Source organism: Nerophis lumbriciformis, linkage group LG21, assembly GCF_033978685.3.
Source record: "Nerophis lumbriciformis linkage group LG21, RoL_Nlum_v2.1, whole genome shotgun sequence".
NCBI classification, from domain to species: Eukaryota; Metazoa; Chordata; class Actinopteri; order Syngnathiformes; family Syngnathidae; genus Nerophis; species Nerophis lumbriciformis.
Window position 1 is genome coordinate 13677429 of NC_084568.2, and position 23281 is coordinate 13700709.

General features: G+C 38.8%; 1 protein-coding gene across 1 annotated transcript; it reads left to right on the plus strand.

Annotated features, from left to right (window-relative positions):
- The first annotated feature begins 168 nt into the window (after positions 1 to 168).
- Positions 169 to 22009, plus strand: rab13 (RAB13, member RAS oncogene family). Its single transcript, XM_061982936.2, has 8 exons — positions 169 to 853; positions 2675 to 2735; positions 6528 to 6588; positions 6676 to 6753; positions 16036 to 16125; positions 16318 to 16383; positions 18949 to 18999; positions 20827 to 22009. The coding sequence occupies exons 1-8, from the start codon at positions 730 to 732 to the stop codon at positions 20896 to 20898; spliced, it is 603 nt and encodes a 200-aa protein (XP_061838920.1). The 5' UTR covers positions 169 to 729; the 3' UTR covers positions 20899 to 22009.
- The last annotated feature ends 1272 nt before the right edge of the window (positions 22010 to 23281 follow it).

The following is a 23281-nucleotide window of genomic DNA, read 5'->3' on the forward strand; positions in this document are numbered from 1 at the left end:
TTATTGTTATTGTTATTGTGGAGTATATTGTGAATAAATTGTGAACAGGGAGTGAACAAAAGTGTTTGCAACTGCTATGTAAAGGTGGTATTAAATAAGCTTTGCTTCTTCCTACTCCTTTTCGAACATGTCGAATAGAGAAACTGGAAATTGTGATGTATCATGTTGTATGCATGCATGTTCCAAATAAACTCAAACTCAGAAGGTGCACGTACGTATTAAGTGCATTGCTAACTATTTTTGCTTCTATTTCTGTAAAACCAGATAATATTGCAGTAATATTAGTTAAACCGCCGTTTTATTGTATCGCCCAAAGATGGTCAAGTGGTGACATCGTGCGTTCAATCCGAGTACTGCATGCCCCAGAGTCACTCCCCCTACGTAGAATCTGGGCCGACTGCGACACAAGTTTTTTTTAGGGGGAGAAAAGGCTGAGAAAACCCCACACGTAGACACTCTGGTATGTTTGCAAATGGTTGAAAGACGATGTATCTTTATTTTTGGAACTAAGATCACTTTTATCTGGCGATGAAGGCGGTTGTGAAGTCCACGTCAACTTTGGATGCGATGGATTTCTCGATCGGACAGAAGTGAGAGGCGCTAAGGGGGATCAAAGTGGACCGGTGTTCAAGTTTGACAAGAAAGAAAACGAAAGGGGAACGTATCAAATAGGGAATCGTGCCGACTTTTAAGGATCTGGTCCGTAGTTGAAGGGAGTGTCTGTGAAATATGGCGAAAAAGTATGATTTTCTCTTTAAATTGTTGCTCATCGGGGACAGTGGAGTAGGAAAAACATGTCTGATCATTCGCTTTGCTGAGGACAATTTCAACTCAACCTACATCTCGACCATTGGTAAAGTTCTTTTAACCTTTTTCTCATTCAACTCCACAATGCTGACACGTTTAGACATGCCTATCCTTTTTTTTAGCTCCACTCTATTATGTCCCATTTCTATGTACTGACTGCACACACACACATTCTTGTATTTTTTACATTCTTGAGACCTCTGAAAAATGCCTACCTCTTTAGGAACACCCTTTCTAGATACATAAAGATTCATATTTACAACATTAATAGACTATACATACTATGTAAATATGAAAAAGCTTGTTGTGAAAAATGAGTTGGAATTTCACTAAAGAAAATGGTCAAAGTTTCACAAGAAAAACTTAGAATTTTGGCAGTATTTTAATAAAAGTTGTAATTTTACTCAACGCAAGTCGAAATTTGACAAGAAAAACTGAACGTTTGTGCAATGTTATGATAAAAGTTGGAATTTGACTCAATAGCAGTTGCAGTTTTACAAAAAAAGCTTAACATTTTGGCAATTTTATGAAGAGATGTAATTTTACTCGACAAAAGTAACATTTGTATAAGAAAACTTAAAAATGTTGGCAATATTATTGTAATAATCGGAATTTTTACTTTGTAAAATTATGGCAGTTTTACTCAAAATGTGTCACTATTTTACAAGAACAACCAAAAAAATTGGCAATATTGTGATATAAGTCTGAATTTTATATGACAAATATCTCCCTTTTGCAATAACAAGTAATCATTTTAAATAAAAAGTAATCATTTTATGAGAAAATATTCCAATATTAAAGAAGCAGAAAGAATATGAGAAATTGTTCCCAATTTTATAGAAAAGAAGTCGACACATTGTGAGAGAAAAAACTGCTTTTAGTTAATTTATTTGTTTTTAATTTTTTGTTTGTAATTCGTTTTTAATCTTCTTTTTTTTTACTTCAAGTTATTACAGTATGTCTCTATATACATATTTATTTAATGGGTTTTTTTAATACATTTTGGCCAAAGGGGGCACATTTCAATTTCTTACACACACTTGTTATTACATATGTTGGCCAGAGGGGGAGCACTTTTAAAACCGACACACAGTCAATTTGAAAAATCCCTCCTTTTTGGGACCACCCTAATTTTGATAGATTTCACCACCAGGGGTGCAAATGAGACATTCTCTATTGGATGCAATGGTTTTCCGTATTGGGACAATGATTTATGTCCTAACTTGTTCACCGGTCCCCATATGGACGGTACTTTTCCTTGTTGATGTCTCAAGAAGGGGAGAAATACAAGAACGCACACACACGCACACACAATCTAACTCTTCTTCCACCCACACTCATTCCTATCTTTCTGACAATCTCTCAGTCATTTTCAACCAGTCTCCACCCAGCTGACTGTGACCTAAATATGATACTCTGCACTGTGTGTGTACACGTACAGTACAGGCCAAAACTTTGGACACACCTTCTCATTTCAATGCGTTTTCTTTATTTTCATGACTATTTACATTGTAAATTGTCACTGAAGGCATCAAAACTATGACACCTGTGAAGTGAGAACCATTTCAGGTGACTACCTCTTGAAGGTCGAGAGAATGCCAAGAATGTGCAAAGCAGTAATCAGAGCAAAGGGTGGCTATTTTAAAACATGTTTTCAGTTATTTCACTTTTTTTTGTTAAGTACATAACTCCGCATGAGTTCATTCATAGTTTTGATGCCTTCAGTGACAATCTACAATGTAAATAGTCATGAAAATAAAGAAAATGCATTGAATGAGAAGGTGTGTCCAAACTTTTGCCCTGTACTGTATGTGTATAGTGAGGTATTTCAGTCATTGTTTGTTTCTCACCATCTTTTTTTCCCCAGGCATCGACTTTAAAGTAAAAACAATTGAGGTGGATGGCAAGAAAGTGAAACTGCAAGTATGGTAAGTGATGATGTCTGCTTGTAAATTGTGCTGACGGTGGAATCTCATTGTACAAAGTTCAATGGTTCTGGAACAGGGTTAGTGAAAAGAAAAGTTTGTATAGAGAAGCACAATTCTCCATAAGAAACAATGTAAAAAAAAAAAATTTAAAAAAAAGAATAATGCACTACAGCCTTGACAAAAGTCCATTATTTAGTGAAGGTTTGTATACTTTGAACACAAAGTGAAATACACGTATAGTGATAGTACTGTATATCAAACAAATATAACACGTGGGTGATGGATCAACGTTCTATCTAATAGCTAAAGTAAAACAACAACAATACTGAACTGTTCTGTATGCGCTGCTCTGTCAACACACCCACACACTAGTGTTGTCCTGATACCAATATTTTGGTACCGGTACCAAAATTATTTCGATACCTTTCTAAATAAAGGGGACCACAAAAAATGGCATTATTGGCTTTATTTTAACAAAAAATGTTAGGGTACATTAAAGGGGAACATTATCACCAGACCTATGTAAGCGTCAATATATACCTTGATGTTGCAGAAAAAAGACCATATATTTTTTTAACCGATTTCCGAACTCTAAATGGGTGAATTTTGGCGAATTAAACACCTTTCTATTATTCGCTCTCGGAGCGATGACGTCACAACGGGAAGCAATCCGCCATTTTCTCAAACACATTACAAACAGCGAGTCAAATCAGCTCTGTTATTTTCCGTTTTTTCGACTGTTTTCCGTACCTTGGAGACATCATGCCTCGTCGGTGTGTTGTCGGAGAGTGTAACAACACGAACAGGGACGGATTCAAGTTGCACCAGTGGCCCAAAGATGCGAAAGTGGCAAGAAATTGGACGTTTGTTCCGCACACTTTACCGACGAAAGCTATGCTACGACAGAGATGGCAAGAACGTGTGGATATCCTGCGACACTCAAAGCAGATGCATTTCCAACGATAAAGTCAAAGAAATCTGCCGCCAGACCCCCATTGAATCTGCCGGAGTGTGTGAGCAATTCAGGGACAAAAGACCTCGGTAGCACGGCAAGCAATGGCGGCAGTTTGTTCCCGCAGACGAGCGAGCTAAACCCCCTGGATGTCTTGGCTCACACCGTCCCTTATGCCACCGAAGATGATCAAGAGAAGAATATCGACCCTAGCTTCCCTGGCCTGCTGACATCAACTCCAAAACTGGACAGATCAGCTTTCAGGAAAAAATAGCGGATGAGGGTATGTCTACAGAATATATTAATTGATGAAAATTGGGCTGTCTGCACTCTCAAAGTGCATGTTGTTGCCAAATGTATTTCATATGCTGTAAACCTAGTTCATAGTTGTTAGTTTCCTTTAATGCCAAACAAACACATATCAATCGTTGGTTAGAAGGCGATCGCCAAATTCGTCCTCGCTTTCTCCCGTGTCGCTGGCTGTCGTGTCGTTTTCGTCGTTTTCGCTTGCATACGGTTCAAACCGATATGGCTCAATAGCTTCAGTTTCTTCTTCAATTTTGTTTTCGCTACCTGCCTCCACACTACAACCATCCGTTTCAATACATGCGTAATCTGTTGAATCGCTTAAACCGCTGAAATCCGAGTCTGAATCCGAGCTAATGTCGCTATAGCTTGCTGTTCTATGCGCCATGTTTGTTTGTGTTGGCTTCACTGTGTGACGTCACAGGAAAATGGACGGGTGTATATAACGATGGCTAAAATCAGGCACTTTGAAGCTTTTTTTAGGGATATTGCGTGATGGGTAAAATTTTGAAAAAAACTTCGAAAAATAAAATAAGCCACTGGGAACTGATTTTTAATGGTTTTAACCCTTCTGAAATTGTGATAATGTTCCCCTTTAAACATAAGTTTCTTATTGCAAGTTTGTCCTTAAATAAAAGTGAACATACAAGACAACTTGTCTTTTAGTAGTAAGTAAACAAACAAAGGCTCCTAATTTAGCTACTGACGTATGCAGTAATATATTGTGTCATTTATCTTTCTATTATTTTGTCATAAATATTAAGGACAAGTGGTAGAAAATGAATTATTAATGTACTTGTTCATTTACTGTTAATATCTGCTTACTTTCTCTTTTAACATGTTCTATCTACACTTCTGTTAAAATGACTTATTCTTCTGTTGTTTGATACTTTACATTAGTTTTGGATGATACCACAAATTTGGGTATCATTCCGATACCAAGTCGTTACAGGATCATACATTGGTCATATTCATATTTCCTGAGTTTATAAACATAATATGAATTGTTTTAAAACGAAAGATGTTGTGATGCCAAAAAATATCGACGTAATCATAGTAGTATCGACTCGATACGCTACTGTACTTGGGATCATTACAGTGGATGCTGCAGGCTGAATGAATGAAGGAAGCACTCTTACATAGAGACATACTTCGCAAACAGAGGTGTATTTAGCTTAATCTAATACTTTGTAAATCGAAAAGGTGGCAAATACAAGCGTTCGTAAATGGAGGTGCCACTTCACACGACATGATCTCCTGCACAATCCAATGTACGGTGGCCCGCAGCCACACGCTCCGACACAGAAATGATCCAAAACCAAAAATACACAAACACCATGAAACAAATTGTAAGGGGGAACGCAGCAAATGCCAAAAACACACTGCAAAGAATGACCGTAAAACTACGGCAAGCAATTGTTAAATGGCAACAGTAAAACATTGAAAATCAAAAATAGTTTATCAGAGTAGTAAATGTAGTGAACTCCCGCAAACCAAGAAACAGTAGATAACCTAAACTACCATGGTTATAATACATAGAAACCACATGACTTGACTGTGAAAATAATGAAAAATTGTACAATGCATTTGCAAATACTGAAATGTCACAAGCATGCAAATACTCAAAAAAAGTACGGTACTATTCTGACTAAATTAAATATTTTGCAGATTGTACATTTTAATTGGTTTGTGTTAAAGCATTAACCGAGTTACCTTTTGGTTAACAACATGTTTTCTGTTTATTTTTTTTCATTTTTGTGGCAAGTGTTTTAGACATTGAGTGTTTATGTTTATGTGCTTCATTGTAAACTGCATCGACATGTGTGGTTAAGTGTGCTGGAACTGGTTGCGAGACGCTATTTAAAAGACACGGTTCATTTTTAATAGCTCACTTGAAGGAAGTGAAGTGAAGTGAATCATGTTTACATAGCGCTTTTCTCGAGTGACTCAAAGCGCTTTACATAGTGAAACCCAATATCTAAGTTACATTTAAACCAGTGTGGGTGGCACTGGGAGCAGGTGGGTAAAGTGTCTTGCCCAAGGACACAACGGCAGTGACTAGGATGGCGGAAGCGGGAATCGAACCTGGAACCCTCAAGTTGCTGGCACGGCCACTCTACCAACCGAGCTATATGCCGCCCAAGGAACGTGTTGCGGAAGGCCATGTTGTGAGTTGTCCAGTGAAAGGTTGTACAAATACTTTCAAGTTGAAATCCTAATGTACTGTTAACGTGTCTCAGAAACACAGGCATTTTGCAGACACTAGTATTTGTGACAGGGCAGCACGGTGACACTTTGGTTAGCGCTCGGGCCTCACAGTGAAAAGGTCCGTGGTTCGATTCCCATTTTTTTAAATTAAAGAAAAACTGTTCAAGAAAGTAGGAAAACTCCCAATGTGGGTCTGAATTGTACAACTTACTTGTTTGTGTCCACACACATTCTCGGCAGCCATGTCCCCCCCACCCCCCTCCCTTCATGCCACCATTTGAAATAAGGCACGTCAGACGTTGTTTTGACCTCTTTGTCTTGTGCAGGGACACAGCAGGCCAGGAGAGGTTCAAGACCATCACCACTGCCTACTACAGAGGAGCCATGGTGAGCCCTGGCCGTGACGTCTTTGTGCTGGCTACTAGACGACTGCTGGTTGACCTCTCTCTCTCTCTCTCTCTCTCTCTGTGCCAGGGCATCATCCTGGTGTACGACATCACTGACGAGAAATCCTTCGAAAACATACAGAACTGGATGAAGAGCATCAAAGAAGTGAGGCTGTGTTTCTACTCAGTAAATATTTTTAATAGTGCTTAGTTCAGACCTGGGCAAAATACGGCCCATTAAGATTTTCAACGTTCTACATCTTTTTTTTTTAATCGTTAACATCAAAACGGTCATTATGATGTGCAGTGCTGTTTTTAAATGACCCTAAGTCTTGAACTATAGAAAGTATTTCAATGGTCGAAATCTGCGCTTTTGGGTGTTATACGAGTTATTATGGCTTAAGGAAAATCAGAAGTATGAGCACTAGAACTGGACAAATCGGGCCAATTATTTTCAATGTGTTTTCATTTTTGTACTTGTCTTAATCCAGTTGAATGTGTTTTACACTTTTCTCAACTTTTTTTTAAAAAGCCTAACCAGGGACAAGGGTTGCAAATTAGCCTGTGGCTAGAAGACCTCATACTTGCCAACCCTCCCGAATTTTCCGGGAGACTCCCGAATTTCAGTGCCTCTCCCGAAAATCTCCCGGGACAACCATTCTCCCGATTTCCAGCCGGACTTAAGGCACGACCCTCCCGGTCCGTGCGGACCTAAGTGAGGACAGCCTGTCGTCACGTCCACTTGGCCAACCAAAAAGTAACCACAGAACACTATACCGTGTAGTGTTCTGTGGTTACTTTTTGGTTGGCTAACGGTTTACGTTGTATTGCGCACCCTGACGGCAAGTGTAGGAGTCGGTTCTGAAGTATGAAGCAGAGGTGTGGACTCGAGTCACATGACTTGGACTCGAGTCATACTCGAGTCATGAATTTGATGACTTTAGACTCGACTTGACAAAATGTAAAAAGACTTGCAACTTGACTTAGACTTTAACATCAATGACTTGTGACTTCACTTGGACTTGAGCCTTTTGAATTGACATGACTTGACATGACTTGCTACTTTCCCCAAAACCCAAAGATGAAAAAGTTATTCGGGAGCGCTCCGTATTTTTCATTGTGTACTTGTCTATCAGCGTTGCGTGTGTCAGCTGGTGTGCTGTCAGTACAACAGCCAATCAAATTAGATCTACTTTGTTTTCATCACACAGCATTCATCCAATCAAATTGCAGGACAACCAACGAAGAAGACATGTCCAAACCACACGCCAGTGAACAAAAAATTATGCCTAAAATAATTTCGTTTGGGTATAAAAATTACGAGGTGGTCAACACAAAACAGTTTGCAGTATCAACACATGCGGTTCGAAAATTACTGATGGAGAGGCAACAACTTCCAACTTCGTCTGGCATTTGAAGTTGCACAAAGAACGGTAAGTTTTGAATGTAAGATAACGTTTATTGGCTAAGTAACGTGACTTTTATTTGCTGTGTAGTTAAATCAGTGAGGCTGTAAACTCACTGCTAACGTTATAACGTTATTGCAAACACGGGAATCTGTTGCAGTTCACTACCTTATTCATACTTTTTGTTCAGTGATTTTTTTAAGCAGGGTTACGTTAGTCAATATATCACACGTAATGTTAGACGGCGGTCAGCAGCACCGCGTATTTTAGCCACCTAAAAAAAAGACAAAAATAGTAAAATAAAGGTCAGTTAAAATGTATACTATATTATGAATATGTGTACCGTTTTAGCTAGCTTTCTGACATACTGTTGGTTGTTTACCTCAGCGGTCCCCAACCACCGGGCCGCGGCCCGGTACTGGTCCGTGGATCGATTGGTATCGGGCCGCACAAGAAATATATATATATATATATTTTTTTTTTTAATTAAATCAACATAAAAAACACAAGATACACTTACAAGTAGTGCACCAACCCAAAAAACCTCTCTCCCCCTTTTATTCTGGGCATTGAACATGAAGACTCTTCCTTCACTGTTCCGAGTGGCCATGAGAGTCTTGGCAGTGCCTGCCTCCAGTGCTCCAGTGGAGCGAGTTTTCAGCCATGGTGGCATCATACTACGCCCCCATCGTGCACAAATGACTGACAGACTCTTGGCTAATTTGGTCTTTTGCAAATGCAATGCAGCATAGGGCCCTGACATATAAAAAGTACAACTTTTTTGTTATGTTCACGTATATGTCATGTTTTTTCAATGTTAACACTTTTGTACAAATAAGTACATTTGCACTTTATTTTTCAATGTGTTTGTTCTGTAAAGGAATGAGTTAATGTTTAAAATGACTGGTTAATAGTGCTATTATAAAGTGCAATGTCAGCACAATTTTCTTTCCTGCAATTTAAAATGCACTTGTTTTAATAAATAAATACAGCATTTGAAAAGTATACACAATCTGTGTTAATATATTAGTCTGTGGTTAAAAGGACTTGAAAGGACTCGAAACTCAAAATGCAGGACTTAGGACTTGACTTGAGACTTTCCAGTCTTGACTTTGGACTTGACTCGGGGCTTGCCTGTCTTGACTCGGGACTTGACTCGGACTTGAGGGCAAAGACTTGAGACTTACTTGTGACTTGCAAAACAATGACTTGGTCCCACCTCTGGTATGAAGTAAAGAGACGTAACTTCCTGACTCCAACCCAGAATATTACACTGCCCATACCTATGCTCCTTCAAAGGCTGTGCTACTGGCTGCAAAGCATTGCACTTTAAAATACAAACAATGAGTAGAGAGGAGTGTTATGGGTCTATATGTGTAAATAAATGAACACTGAAATTCAAGTATTTATTTTATTTATATGTATATATATATACTGTATATATAATAAAATACATATATATGTATATATATATATATATATATATATATATATATATATATATATATATATATATATATATATAGCTAGAATTCACTGAAAGTCAAGTATTTATATATATATATATATATATATATATATATAAGAAATACTTGAATTTCAGTTAGTTCTAGCTATAAATATGCCCCGCCCACCGCGACCCCGCCCACCTCATCCCCCCCAAATCTCCTGAATTTGGAGGTCTCAAGGTTGGCAAGTATGGAAGTTCTATGTACTTTGACGTCGGTTACCTGTCGGTAGCAGTGTTTAATTGTACTGTCCCTGTCAAATAAATACCAGAGTGGGCGGGGTTTGTTTTCAGAGCAGCCAGCCCGAAACGAGTGTGTCAGAAACAGATGCGGTGTTTATTACCCTTTGCATTCATATTTAGCTGTTTTTTTAATATATATTTTTGTTGCGTTTTGCTTGGTCTGAGAAGTAAAAGAGGAGCGACGTTCATTTGTTGTTAATATTCAGTGTTTTACTGTTCATAGTTAATATTGTATGTAACGGCAACTAACTTTCCTTTGCCGTTTCCTCGGCAGGGCGTAAAGTTTCTGACGCGTGGGTTTTCTCTTGATCAGCTGTTCCTGCGTCCCACAATAACAACAGGCTGACGCCGATCCAAAGTATAAGAAAGTGACGGGGTTTATTTCCACTTTTCTTCTTGACAAACGTTCACAAGAATAGCATAAATAATACGGATGCCGTTAGCACAAACACGTCATTGATGCGCGAGGCCGTCCTTAGCCAAATTTGCATACGTTTAAACATGTTTAAAACACGGTCAAAAAGCTGTTGCTCCATGCCCTGTTCGACCTTTCAAAACAAAAACATTGCCACATTCACGGCAGTTGCTGACAATTTACGACAGTTACTGGAACTTTACGACACCCAGTCTAAACAGAGCAAACTAATAGAGCACAACTACATTGACAGGAAGTGAAAGACACTATTTTAAACTATATATCAGTAATATAGCAAAATACCAAACTATTGTAGGCTATTGCTGTATAATCAAATTTACTTAAAACAAAGCGTAATATGTAAATGTAAGAAATATGTGTAATTATGTCCGAAATGGCCCTAACATTGTAAATCAAAGCTCCGAACCATGGGAGACCGGGCTTTCTGCTCCGCAAGCTCCCAGTCTATGGAACACTCTCCCTGACCACCTGAGGGCACCACAGACTGTGGATGATTTTAAATAAGGCTTAAAAACCCATCTTTTAAAAAAAAAAAAAAGCCTTTTGTTAGATTTATGTGTGCTAGTTTTTATTTTATTTTACTATTTATCTTACTTGTTGGGGGCAGCTATTTGTTGTTCTAGCTTTGTTTTTTTAAAATGCACTGTAGCACTTTGAGATTGTTTGTTCAATGTAAAACAGGCTAAAGAACAGCTTCTTCCCCAGGGCCATAACCATCCTGAACGGACTGCCCCATTGTCCCTCATAACTGCCTTCTCTTCGGTGCAATAACCCATTCCACCAACCACCCTGTTTTTGTTTTGTTTTTTCATGTATATATTCATTTCACACCATATTCATTGCACTTCTACATTTTTTATATTTCTATATATTTGCACATTGTTTTTCTAGCATGCACACATCGCACTGTATGGAATGGCCTCAATCTCGTTACCTTGCGTAATGACAATAAAGCTGATTCTGATTCTGAAAGTACTTTTACAAATAAAATCTATTTATCTATTTTCCAAAATTTTCACCATCCAAAACATATTACAGAGGAAAAACAAAACACACAAGATAAAGTAAATAAAACCAAACAGAATAAACCCCCCCCCCCCCCCCCCCCCACTCACACACACATTCACACATCTATTGAGAGAAGCTTACATGAACTAGAGAAAATCAAAAATCAAAAGAAATTTAAATAACAATAGCAAAAAATGTATAATAATAAAAAAAATAGATAATAATAATAACAACAATTCATACATTAACTATCTGACCAAACCAGTCTATTGACTTTTGCAGTGAAGATATTTCATTACAGGGCCCCAAGAGTCCTCCCATTTTCTTTGAGTGAATTGTCTGCTGTATCGCACTTTCTTTATTTTAATGTACATTTTGGGTGTTTCATTCAGTTAAAAAAACTGTAAAATTCCATTCTGTTTTTCTGAGGTGTGGTCTGTCATAACGTTTTTAGAACTCTATCGGACATTGTGACTTTTGGTATTAGTGTTCCTGGGGAAAAAAAGGGACCCAAACACACATACACATACCTTGGCCCCCCCAGACACATTTTATTATCTCAATGTGGCCCCCGAGTCAAAATATTTGCACAGCTCTGGCTTAGTTCCTCAGTTGAGTATTGGCCGTTAGTCACTGCTAGTACTACAAACATCTTACTCTCTCTAGTGCAGGGGTGTCAAACTCATTTTAGCTCTGGGGCCGCAAAACTATCAAAATCATGGCATTAAAACTAAAAACTAAAGACAACTTCAGATTGTTGTCTTTGTCTTACTTTGACCAAAAATACAACTAACACATTCTGAAAATTTTACAAAAAAATATATAGAAAAAAATACCGGCAGCGGTAAAGTTTAGATCCATGAAGGAAAGCAGAAAGTGAATGAATGTTTATAACTGAATACATTTACTTATGCATAAAAATGTGTTTTCTTTTGTATTATTTTTTTGGTAACATTTTAGTATGGGGAACATATTCACCATTATTAGTTGCTTATTAAAGTAACAAAGACTCAATTTAGAGTTATTTTGACACTAGGGAAACATATAAGGGTTAGGGCTAGGGTTACTAATAAGCAATAATTCTGAGGTTATTGAGGGAAGACTCTTAGTTAATGGCTTACTGGTTGTATAATAAGGCCATGCAGAAGAAGGCATTAATAAGTACTTAATAATGACTAATTAAGAGCCAATATGTTACTAATTTGCATGTTAATAAGCAACTAATTAATGGTGAATATGTTCCCCATACTAAGGTGTTACCATTTTAAAAAAATGAATTAACGTTTATGACAACCTTTTCCCAAAACACAATATAGAATGTGAGATACAACAGGATAATGCATACATGTATCATTTGTTTTCAAAACAGTTACAAAAAAAGTGGGACCCCAAAAATGTATTGTGGGACCCCATTTAGAAAATTCCTAGCGCCAACACTGATGGAGTATTGGTGCGTGCAAAAGAGCAGTAGGCGGCTGTGGCCTGCGGGCCGGTTCTAATACTAATCAAATATCATCCCGGGGGCCATAGATAATTAATTCGGCCCACGGGCCTTGACTTCGAAACCTCTGATCTACAAAGAATTGCTATTGCGACATCTAGTGGACACATTTAGAACAGCTGTTTCTTTCATTCAAAAATTTCAGGTTAATTTTTATACTTGGCAAACTCATCGCGTGGGCCGGATAAAACCGGTCCGTGGGCCTGATCCGGCCCTCGGGCCGTACGTTTGACACCCCTGCTGTAGAGTAATTTGTGCAGAAGCTTTAGCAACAAATGATTCATGAGGCAAAAAAAATAGGTATACAACTTCTCATGAGGTCCAATGCAAGAGCTGTGTGAAAAATGCTGCATCAGGTTTTGTCTTAAAGTTGACTCATTTTCTTGTGGCTACCAACATATTTACAGTGGAACCCATTTAGGCCAGTCCTCGGTATGCCGAAAACCTGTTAACTCCTCAAGCACCAATCCACAGAGATTTGAACCCTCAGTCTCCTGACTGTGCAGCCAGTGTGCTAATCACTAGGACAGTGTTTTTCAACCTTTTTTGAGCTAAGGCACATTTTTTGCGTTGAAAAAATGCGGAGGCACACCACCAGCAGAAATCATTAAAAAAACAAAACTCAATTGACAGTTAAAAGTTGTTGTCGCAATCGTTGGATAGGACTTTAAACCATAACCAACCATGCATCAATACAGTTCTTGTCTCAAAGTAGGTGTACTGTCACAACCTGTCACATCACGCCCTGACTTATTTTGAGTTTATTGCTGTTTTCCTGTGTGTAGTGTTTTAGTTCTTGTCTTGCACTCCTATTTTGGTGGCTTTTTCTCTTTTTTTTGGTGTTTTCCTGTAGCAGTTTTCATGTCTTCCTTTGAGCTATATTTCCCGCATCTACTTTGTTTTAGCAATCAAGAATATTTCAGTTGATTTCATCCTTCTTTGTGGGGACATTGTTGATTGTCATGTCATGTTCGGATGTACATTGTCTTTGCTCCACAGTAAGTCTTTGCTGTCGTCCAGCATTCTGTTTTTGTTTACTTTGTAAGCCAGTTCAGTTTTAGTTTAGTTCTGCATAGCCTTCCCTAGGCTTCGATGCCTTTTCTTGGGGGCACTCACCTTTTGTTTATTTTTGGTTTAAGCATTAGATACCTTTTTACCGTTACGCTATCTCCCGCTGTTTCCGATATCTACAAAGCAATTAGCTACCTACTGCCACCTACTGATATGGAAGAGTATAACGTGGTAAGTCTGCCGATCTCCAGACAGTACAGAAACTCAACAACAATACATAATTTGCAGACTATAATTACTCGTTTGCAAAAAATATTTTTAACCCAAATAGGTAAAACTAGATAATCTCCCACTGCACACCAGACTGTATCTCACGGCACACTAGTGTGCCGCGACACAGTGGTTGAAAAACACTGCACTAGGATACTGTGCAGCCATTTATATCAACATGGGTTGCATATGCAATTGTATTGTTGCCGTCATCATTATCACTAAGCAGTGATGGGCAAGCTACTTGGAAAATGTAGTAAGCTAAGCTACAAGTTACTCTCGATTAAATGTAACTAAGCTACAGAGGAAGCTTTCCCGGGGAATTGTAGCAAACTACACTACTACAAGCTCCACGGCAAGAGTAGCTTGCTACATCAAAGCTAGATACACTATATTGCCAAAAGTATTTGGCCACCCATCCAAATGATCAGAACCAGGTGTCCTAATCACTTGGCCCGGCCACAGGTGTGTAAAATCAAGCACTTAGGCATGGAGACTGTTTCTACAAACATTTGTGAAAGAATGGGCCGCTCTCAGGAGCTCAGTGATTTCCAGTGTGGAACTGTCATAGGATGCCACCTGTGCAACAAATCCAGTGAAATTTGATGGAGGAGGAATTATGGTGTGGGGTTGTTTTTCAGGAGTTGGGCTTGGCCCTTTAGTTCTGGTGAAAGGAACTTTAAATGCTCCAGGATACCAAAGCATTTTGGACAATTCCATGCTCCAAACCTTGTGGGAACAGTTTGGAGCGGGCCCCTTCCTCTTCCACCATGACTGTGCACAAAGAAAGGTCCATAAAGACATGGATGACAGAGTCTGGTGTGGATGAACTTGACTGGCCTGCACAGAGTCCTGACTTGAACTCGATAGAACACCTTTGGGATGAATTAGAACGGAGACAGAGAGCCAGGCCTTCTCGACCAACATCAGTGTGGGACCTCACCAATGCGCTTTTGGAAGAATGATCGAAAACACACTCCGCAACCTTGTGGACAGCCTTCCTGACCTACTCAGTGGCCTAGTGGTTAGAGTGTCCGCCCTGAGATTGGTAGGTTGTGAGTTCAAACCCCGGCCGAGTCATACCAAAGACTATAAAAATGGGACCCATTGCCTCCCTGCTTGGCACTCAGTATCAAGGGTTGGAATTGGGGGTTAAATCACCAAAATGATTCCCGGGCGCGGCCACTGCTGCTGCCCACTGCTGCTGCCCACTGCTCCCCTCACCTCCCAGGGGGTGATCAAGGGTGATGGGTCAAATGCAGAGAATAATTTCGCCACACCTAGTGTGTGTGTGACAATCATTGGTACTTTAACTTTAACTTTAACTTAAAAAGTGCACCCCTATATGTTGTAATATATGTTATAAAACTTTTTCAAAACAGATTACAGGTTAAAAAAGCTCCTTCTGGTTGCATGAAGATGGCCTAAAAATGTATTTAATTTTTTTTATTGTGATTAAAAAAAAAATTTTTTTTAATTAAAACCCTTTTTTATTTTTATGTATTTATTTATTTAATTTTTTTTATTTTTATAATTTAAAAAAAAGTATTAATCGATTTAGAATTGTGATTATATAAATAAATGATAAATGGGTTGTACTTGTATAGCGCTTTTCTACCTTCAAGGTACTCAAAGCGCTTTGACACTACTTCCACATTTACCCATTCACACACACATCCACACACTGATGGAGGGAGCTGCCATGCAAGGCGCTAACCAGCACCCATCAGGAGCAAGGGTGAAGTGTCTTGCTCAGGACATAACGGACATGTATTTAATAATTAACCACATTTCTAAGTCTATAAGTCTTTTGTCTGTTCACTTCCTGTGTTTAACATGTTCACATATTACCTTTTTCTAACAGGGAAAGAATAGGCTAGACGCTTTGCAATAGTAAAGTTAGGAGATCGACTTTGCAGATGCAGTAACTAAATGATAAAGACAAAAAGGGGAGTTGAAAACTGACATTTTGCCTGAAAAAGCCATTGTCTTGTTTGTTTGCAGACATCTGAATGCAGCTCAACCCCACCTAATCAATCACTTTCACCCCCCTCTGTCCTCCCCAGAATGCATCTGCCGGAGTGAGTCAAATGTTGCTCGGCAATAAGTGCGACATCGAGGCGAAGCGGAAAGTTACCAAGGAGACGGGAGAAAAGGTGAGGCGACCCCGGCAGAAAATGCAGCGTTGGAAATAAAAGAACATTTCTTGCCTGTATGATAAATATAGGCAGGGATTATTTATATAAGGAGCAGGGTGGCTCAACTTTCAGTTTACTCCAGATAAGCAACAGGAAGTGATTATCGTCACATCCTGGTTCAGTGGATTCATGCCCTGTTTGTGTTTACAGCTGGCGAAGGATCACGGCATCAGGTTCTTTGAAACCAGCGCCAAGTCAAGTATTAACGTTGAGGAGGTGAGCCGCAATGACATCAACTTTAAAAAGGAACAGCACTTTTTTTATTTATTTGGCCTATCATTCACAATCCTTATTTAAGACAAGAACACACGTCTTTCTTTTTTTTAATGCATTCTAAATCATAAATAAATGCTAGCAAGAGTCAGCAAACAATGCAGATAATGAGATTTGATCTATTCCACCTATAAAGCGCTCTAAAAACATCGAAAAGCTTCAATCAATGATTTATAGACATAAGTAGGGATGTCCGATAATATCAGCCTGCCGATATTATCGGCCGATAAATGCGTTAAAATGTAATATCAGAAATTATCGGTATCGTTTTTTTTTTTTTATCGGTATCGTTTTTTTTTTTTGTTTGTTTTTTTTTAAATTTGATTAAATCAACATAAAAAACACAAGATACACTTACAATTAGTGCACCAACCCAAAAAACCTCCCTCCCCCATTTACACTCATTCACACTCATTCACACAAAAGGGTTGTTTCTTTCTGTTATTAATATTCAGGTTCCAACATTATATATCAATACAGTCTGCAAGGGATACAGTCCGTAAGCACACATGATTGTGCGTGCTGCTGGTCCACTAATAGTACTAACCTTTAACAGTTAATTTTACTAATTTTCATTAATTACTAGTTTCTATGTAACTGTTTTTATATTGTTTTACTTTCTTTTTTATTCAAGAAAATGTTTTTAATTTATTTATCTTATTTTATTAATTTTTAAAAAAAGTATCTTATCTTCACCATACCTGGTTGTCCAAATTAGGCATTATAATGTGTTAATTCCACGACTGCATATATCGGTTGATATCGGTATCGGTAATTAAAGAGTTGGACAATATCGGAATATCGGATATCGGCAAAAAGCCATTATCGGACATCCCTAGGCATAAGTATACATGTAATGTAGTAACAAGCACATTCATAATGACATTTAAAAATGTACGTATTTTGCTCATTGATTTCACAAACATATCACGTTCACTATTCCCTTCAACAACAACACTACTAATCATGGCTGACCTCATTAAAGCCACAAAAAATACTATTTTGGGACAAATTATGGTTCAGGAACTTAAGTTTTTGAGCCTGAATATACCGAGGATGACTTACTAGTTTTAGAATGATAAGCAGATCCAGCTCTAGTGATTGCCAAGTGCTATACAAGAACATAATAAAATAATCACTTACTGTACAATGTCTGCCCTCACTGGGATGCTGACAAATGGCATGTGTCTATCTTTCTGCACAAGACTTGTGTTCTCCGTTTAGAAGAAGAGTTCATCATCATCCTCACTCCTAAGCAGGGATGGGTACCGGATCTAGTACCTTTTTTTTTATTTATTTTTTTTAGCTCCGACCAAATCGATTCACGTAAAATCTAACGGTGCTATACTACGGTAAATGGGTTGCGCGTGACGTCACGCCCGGTTGCCGACTCTCAAGTGCACTTCGGCATTTGGCGATCAATCCAGCAGCACCGAGAGCGGAGTCAGCCAAACTACCTCTCGGTAATGATGAAATTTTCAGTTCTCCAAACAAAGTAAATAATTAAATAAGCCGTAAGTAAAGATAGGCTTCACTTTTCCATAATTGTGCGAGCTTGATGCTAATATACATTGACTTTGCTATCGACATGCTACTGATTGGCATTAGCGATTTTACATGGCGATTTCAACACCTCAGAATTTGTTTATTCATATTACAACTAAGATGCTCCTTAGAATCAGACAGCTGGTGTGTAGTAAGTACAATACTTATATTATTAACACCTTTTAGCGCGCAACTAAAAATTACCGCCATGTAACGTCTTGGACTTGCAACTGTAATTGCAATTTAATGTCATACTTGCAAATGATAATCTGATGATAATAAAACAACTGGATAGCAGTTGTCATAATCAGCAAATTTTTAAATGTTGCAATAAAGAAAAAGATTGTATCATCAAAAATACTTAATAAATGTTAACACACGCAAAAGTACTGAAAACGGGTACCGGTATTGATTCTTTGATAAAAAGGTAAAAATTGGACACAAACGAGCATCTTTTCGTGTCTCTCTTGCAATGTCTTCAGGGCTGAATTGAATTTCAAAGTCTACCAACTTCTCCATTTATGGCCACAACCCTTCACTATACAAGTGTGATGTAGGATTTATAATCTAGCGCAAACTTTTACCAACTCAGAGGCGATGCAGCAGCTCAGTAGTCAATATTGACCTCTGAGATCAGAGCGCCACTAAAAGTAGTTCCTCGGCGTTAGCACTTATATTAACTATATCCCTAATATTTGGTTATTATTCATGTCACAAGATGTAAACTGAGTATTGTTAGCCTTTTTTGGATGTCTTTTTCGAGGTCCCAAAGGGCACTAAAAAATTAATCCCATTAGCTACATCGTTAGCCGTGTAGTACGAGTCCTACGTTACAAGTTAGAATGCATTAAAAAATAAAAACACATAAGATTGTGAATACTAGGCAAAAAAAAGTGCACTTCCCCTTTAAGCCATGACTGACTTCTTCATGACTAACATTCACCATTTTGCCAAATGTTGTAGTCCTTTTTGGCGTTGGCACGGGACATACTTCAGATATCCAGCAGGAAACCGGTAAGTGTTGTATTTTACTGCATCGCCATGACAACACACGTGCGCATGACAAACACTGCCTGGATTGATATGGCCTCTTTTTAAATTTAGAAGTGTGCGTAACTTAAAGGGCGTAGAAAAACACCTAAGCACAAACAGGAGAATAGGGCCCCTAATGTTTTGGATGGCTCTGCACGCTGTGTTCTACAGTATATTTTTTTTAAAAGTGGGCTGGCATTGACGTCAATGCTTGCCATACGTACTTATATGGGTATGGCCATGTATAAGCTTTGGGCCTCTAAGCCAGGGGTGTCCAAAGTGGGACCCGGGGACCATTTGCGGCCCCGCAACTAATTTTTTAATGGCCTGTGGCACATTCTGCAAATACTATTTATTAAAAAAAAATAAAATAAATAAAATAAATAAATTAATAAAAATAAATAATAATAATACAAATTAAAATTAAAATTAAATAAAAAAAAAAAAGAATGATAGAGCAAAGCTGCAGGCTGTTTGTTTGTTTCTTTAAAGCTGTCATTGCTCAAAAATGAATAATGAATCAAAATCAATGTTGATATGAATTATTGACCTATTCCAGTCTCCAATATACTTTACATTTAAAAAAAATCCACTTTGAAATCATTTTTGGGGGAAACATTGCATATTTAAAGTTGTATTTGACAAAAAAATACATTAAACAAACAAATAAAACCATGAAAACATAAATGACAAATAAATCTGAAGTTGATCTATAGCAGGGGTATAAATTATGTGCAGTCGTGGTCAAAAGTTGTGAAGGACATGATGTCATGGCTGATTTACTAATGGTTTCTAATGTTGTAAAAATGTGTAGAATAAATATTAAATGTCAACATTTCTGTCAACAAAGATTTGCTTCAGCCTGCGACACATAATCATTTTGATAGTAGGCTAATATAGGTAATATAGACACTGACATCATGTGTTGTCTTCATTATAACACTTATATACGACTTTTCATTTTTTTGTGGCTCTAGACAGATTTTATTTTTGGTATTTTTGGTCCAATATGGCTCTTTCAACGTTTTGGGTTCCATTTCTATTTTTTTTCAATCGAGGTTGTCGTACACCAGGGGTGTCAAACGTACGGCCCGAGGGCCGGATAAGGCCTGCGAACAGGTTTTATCCGGCGCACAGCACGAGTTTGCTAAGTATAAAAATTAGCCTGAAATTTTTGAATGAAAGAAACTGCTGTTCTAAATGTGTCCACTAGATGTCGCAATAGCAATTCTTTGTATCTTTGTAGATAATGCTACTTATGTACAAAATAAACCACATGATGTTCGTGCACCAGTCGAGGAAAATGATCAAACTACATAAATAACATCTTGTAATTGGATTTTGATATAATTTTTTTATCTTGACTGATGAACATTATCACATAATTTATTCAGAAAATATAAATAACGACAAATAAAGTATATATACTATTAACCGCAACAGGTAATTGTAAAATAAAACCCAACAACATTATGATTTGTGCAATTTCAGAATGTGCTTGTTCTATTTTTAAACAAAGAAAACAATCTCAAGTTGTCTTTATTTTTAAGTTATCATGCCGTGATTTTAACAGTCCGGCCCACTTGGGAGTAGATTTTTCTCCATGTGGGGCCCCCTATCTATAATGAGTTTGACACCCCTGCCGTACACTTACCCTATCCCACCTTCATCCATTCATCCATTTTCTACCGCTTATCCTTTTCGGGGTCGCGGGGGGTATCGTAAAATAATGTCAACATGTAAAAAAAACATTAGATAGAAACACCACAAAATTTAAGCTTTTCCTTCTGTCTTTTCTGTGTTCAAAAGGGTCCCGCTGGTCGACAAGTGAAGATCACCAGCAGAACTGAGAAAAAAACTTCCAAATGTGCTCTTCTTTAGACAAGACACTACACAAAAAGAAACACACTTGGCAAATTTAGAATGTCTCCATCTGGTGGCGTAGATGTCAAACACAGAATCAGAATCAGAAATATTTTAATAATCCCCGAGGGGAAATGAAGATTTTCAGCAGAATCAAATTCAAGAGCAGACAAACATTACAGGGAGACAGAACAGGATCGCTGGCGGGTCTGCCAACTTCCGGCCCCCCTTACAAAAAAGGTGAGAAACAGGTAAACGCGGGGGAAGGGGGGTGAGGAAAAAAAAAATCAGTCTAAGTCTGGGCCCAAGGAAGAAAAAAAAACCTCAAAGCCATAGCACACATAAACATGTGTGTAAGAGGGAAACATCAAAGAACACAAAGGACATTAAAGACATTAAAAGAGCAGAGCTGATGCAACCAGCCACTTCTACACACAGCCACAAAAGTAAAACAACAACAACAACAACAACAAAACATACACTGTGGTGGCCTGTGCAGTGTTCCACGCCATCTTCTGCTGGGGTGGGGAGAGCATGGCCAGAGACAGGAGCGGACCCAACAAAGCAACCAAGAGAGCCGACTCCACACTCGGCCGCCCACCAACTCTCGGCCGGAAAAAAAGGAACAAAACACACACTACTAAAGGATGTTCTGAAGCATTCCATACATTTCTACTTGTAGCTTGTGCAATATTTGTCGCCACCGAACCGCTTAAGTCTTTATTTGATGTGATTTTGGCGCCCACTGTAGTCCAACATTTTCAACCATCTTTTACTGTTGAGATGGACCTTGAGCATTTCATCGCTTCTACTACATGTTGAGAATCAAAGCAGAAGTAGCAATCAGATCCTGAAACTTTTTTTTTTTTTTTACAGAGCATTTTTAAATCAAGCAACGGAAAGAGACGAGACTGAAAAGGCTTGCGAATGTGAAAGTTTGTGCAATAGAAGCTGTAGGGACGAGAATGATGGATAAAGCAAAGTGAACGTGTAATTGTGAGTAAGGTTTTATCGGTAAAATGAGAGGTAAAGTTCCTACTCGGATGATCACCACGTCCTGTATCCAAGTGGAGTTCATGTAGAATCGGTTTATGGCCACACTTGCTCAATAAAAACTGAAGACAGTTGACTGTGTTGGAATTTGTAAACAATCTATTAACGCTGTATTGATAAAATCGGTGATGTGAATAACTATGATCGGATAGTTCAGGGGTTGGCAACCCCAGCTGCATACTTGCCGACCCTCCCGATTTTTCCGGGAGACTTCTGGATTTCTCCGATTATTGAGGGCGTGCCGTGATGGCACTGCCTTTATTAACGTCCTCTACAAACTGTCGTCGCATCCGCTTTTTCACCATACTATCTGCGTGCCGGCCCAGTCACATGTTGTATGCGGCCTCTGCTTACACACGTAAGTGACTGCAAGGCATACTTGGTCAACAGCCATACAGGTCACACTGAGGGTGGCCGTATAAACAACTTTAACACTCTTACTAATATGCGCCACACTGTGAACCCACACCAAACAAGAATGACAAACACATTTCGGGAGAACATCTGCACTGTAACACAACATCATACTTGCCAACCCTCCCGGATTTTCCGGGAGACTCACGAAATTCAGCGCCTCTACCGAAAAGCTCCCGGGACAAAATGTCTCCCGAAAATCTCCCGAAATTCAGGCGGAGCTGGAGGCCACGCCCCCTCCAGCTCCATGCGGACCTGAGTCCGCTTTCCCACATTATAAACAGCGTGCCTGCCCAATCACGTTATGAATGTAGAATGATCGAGGGCGAGTTCTTGGTTTCTTATGTGGGTTTATTGTTAGGCAGTTTCATTAAGGTCCTCCCAGCACGGCAACAACACACAACAGCAGCAGTCACGTTTTAGTCTATCGTAAAGCAGTTCGTCTGCCGTAAACAGCAATGTTGTGACACTCTTAAACAGGACAATACTGCCATCTAGTGCATTTGATGAAAACACTTTTGTGCGTGCCACACAGCAATGCATCATCAGAGAGGGTGTTCAGCATGGTTCGAAAAATAGTGACAGAGAATAGAACAAGGATGGACAATTCAACCCTTAACTCAACAATGAGTAGATGAGTGTTATGTGTGTGTAAATGTGTAAATAAATGAACACTGAAATTCTCCTCTCTGAGCTGCCACCTTAACGTGGTAGAGGAGTTTGCGTGTCCCAATGATCCTAGGAGCTATGTTGTCCGGGGGCTTTATGCCCCCTGGTAGGGTCTCCCAAGGCAAACTGGTCCTAGGTGAGGGATCAGACAAAGAGCAGCTCGAAGATCTCTATGAGGAACACTGACAAGGAACCCAGATTTCCCTCGCCCGAACGCGGGTCACCGGGGCCCCCCTCTGGAGCCAGGCCCGGAGGTGGGGCACGA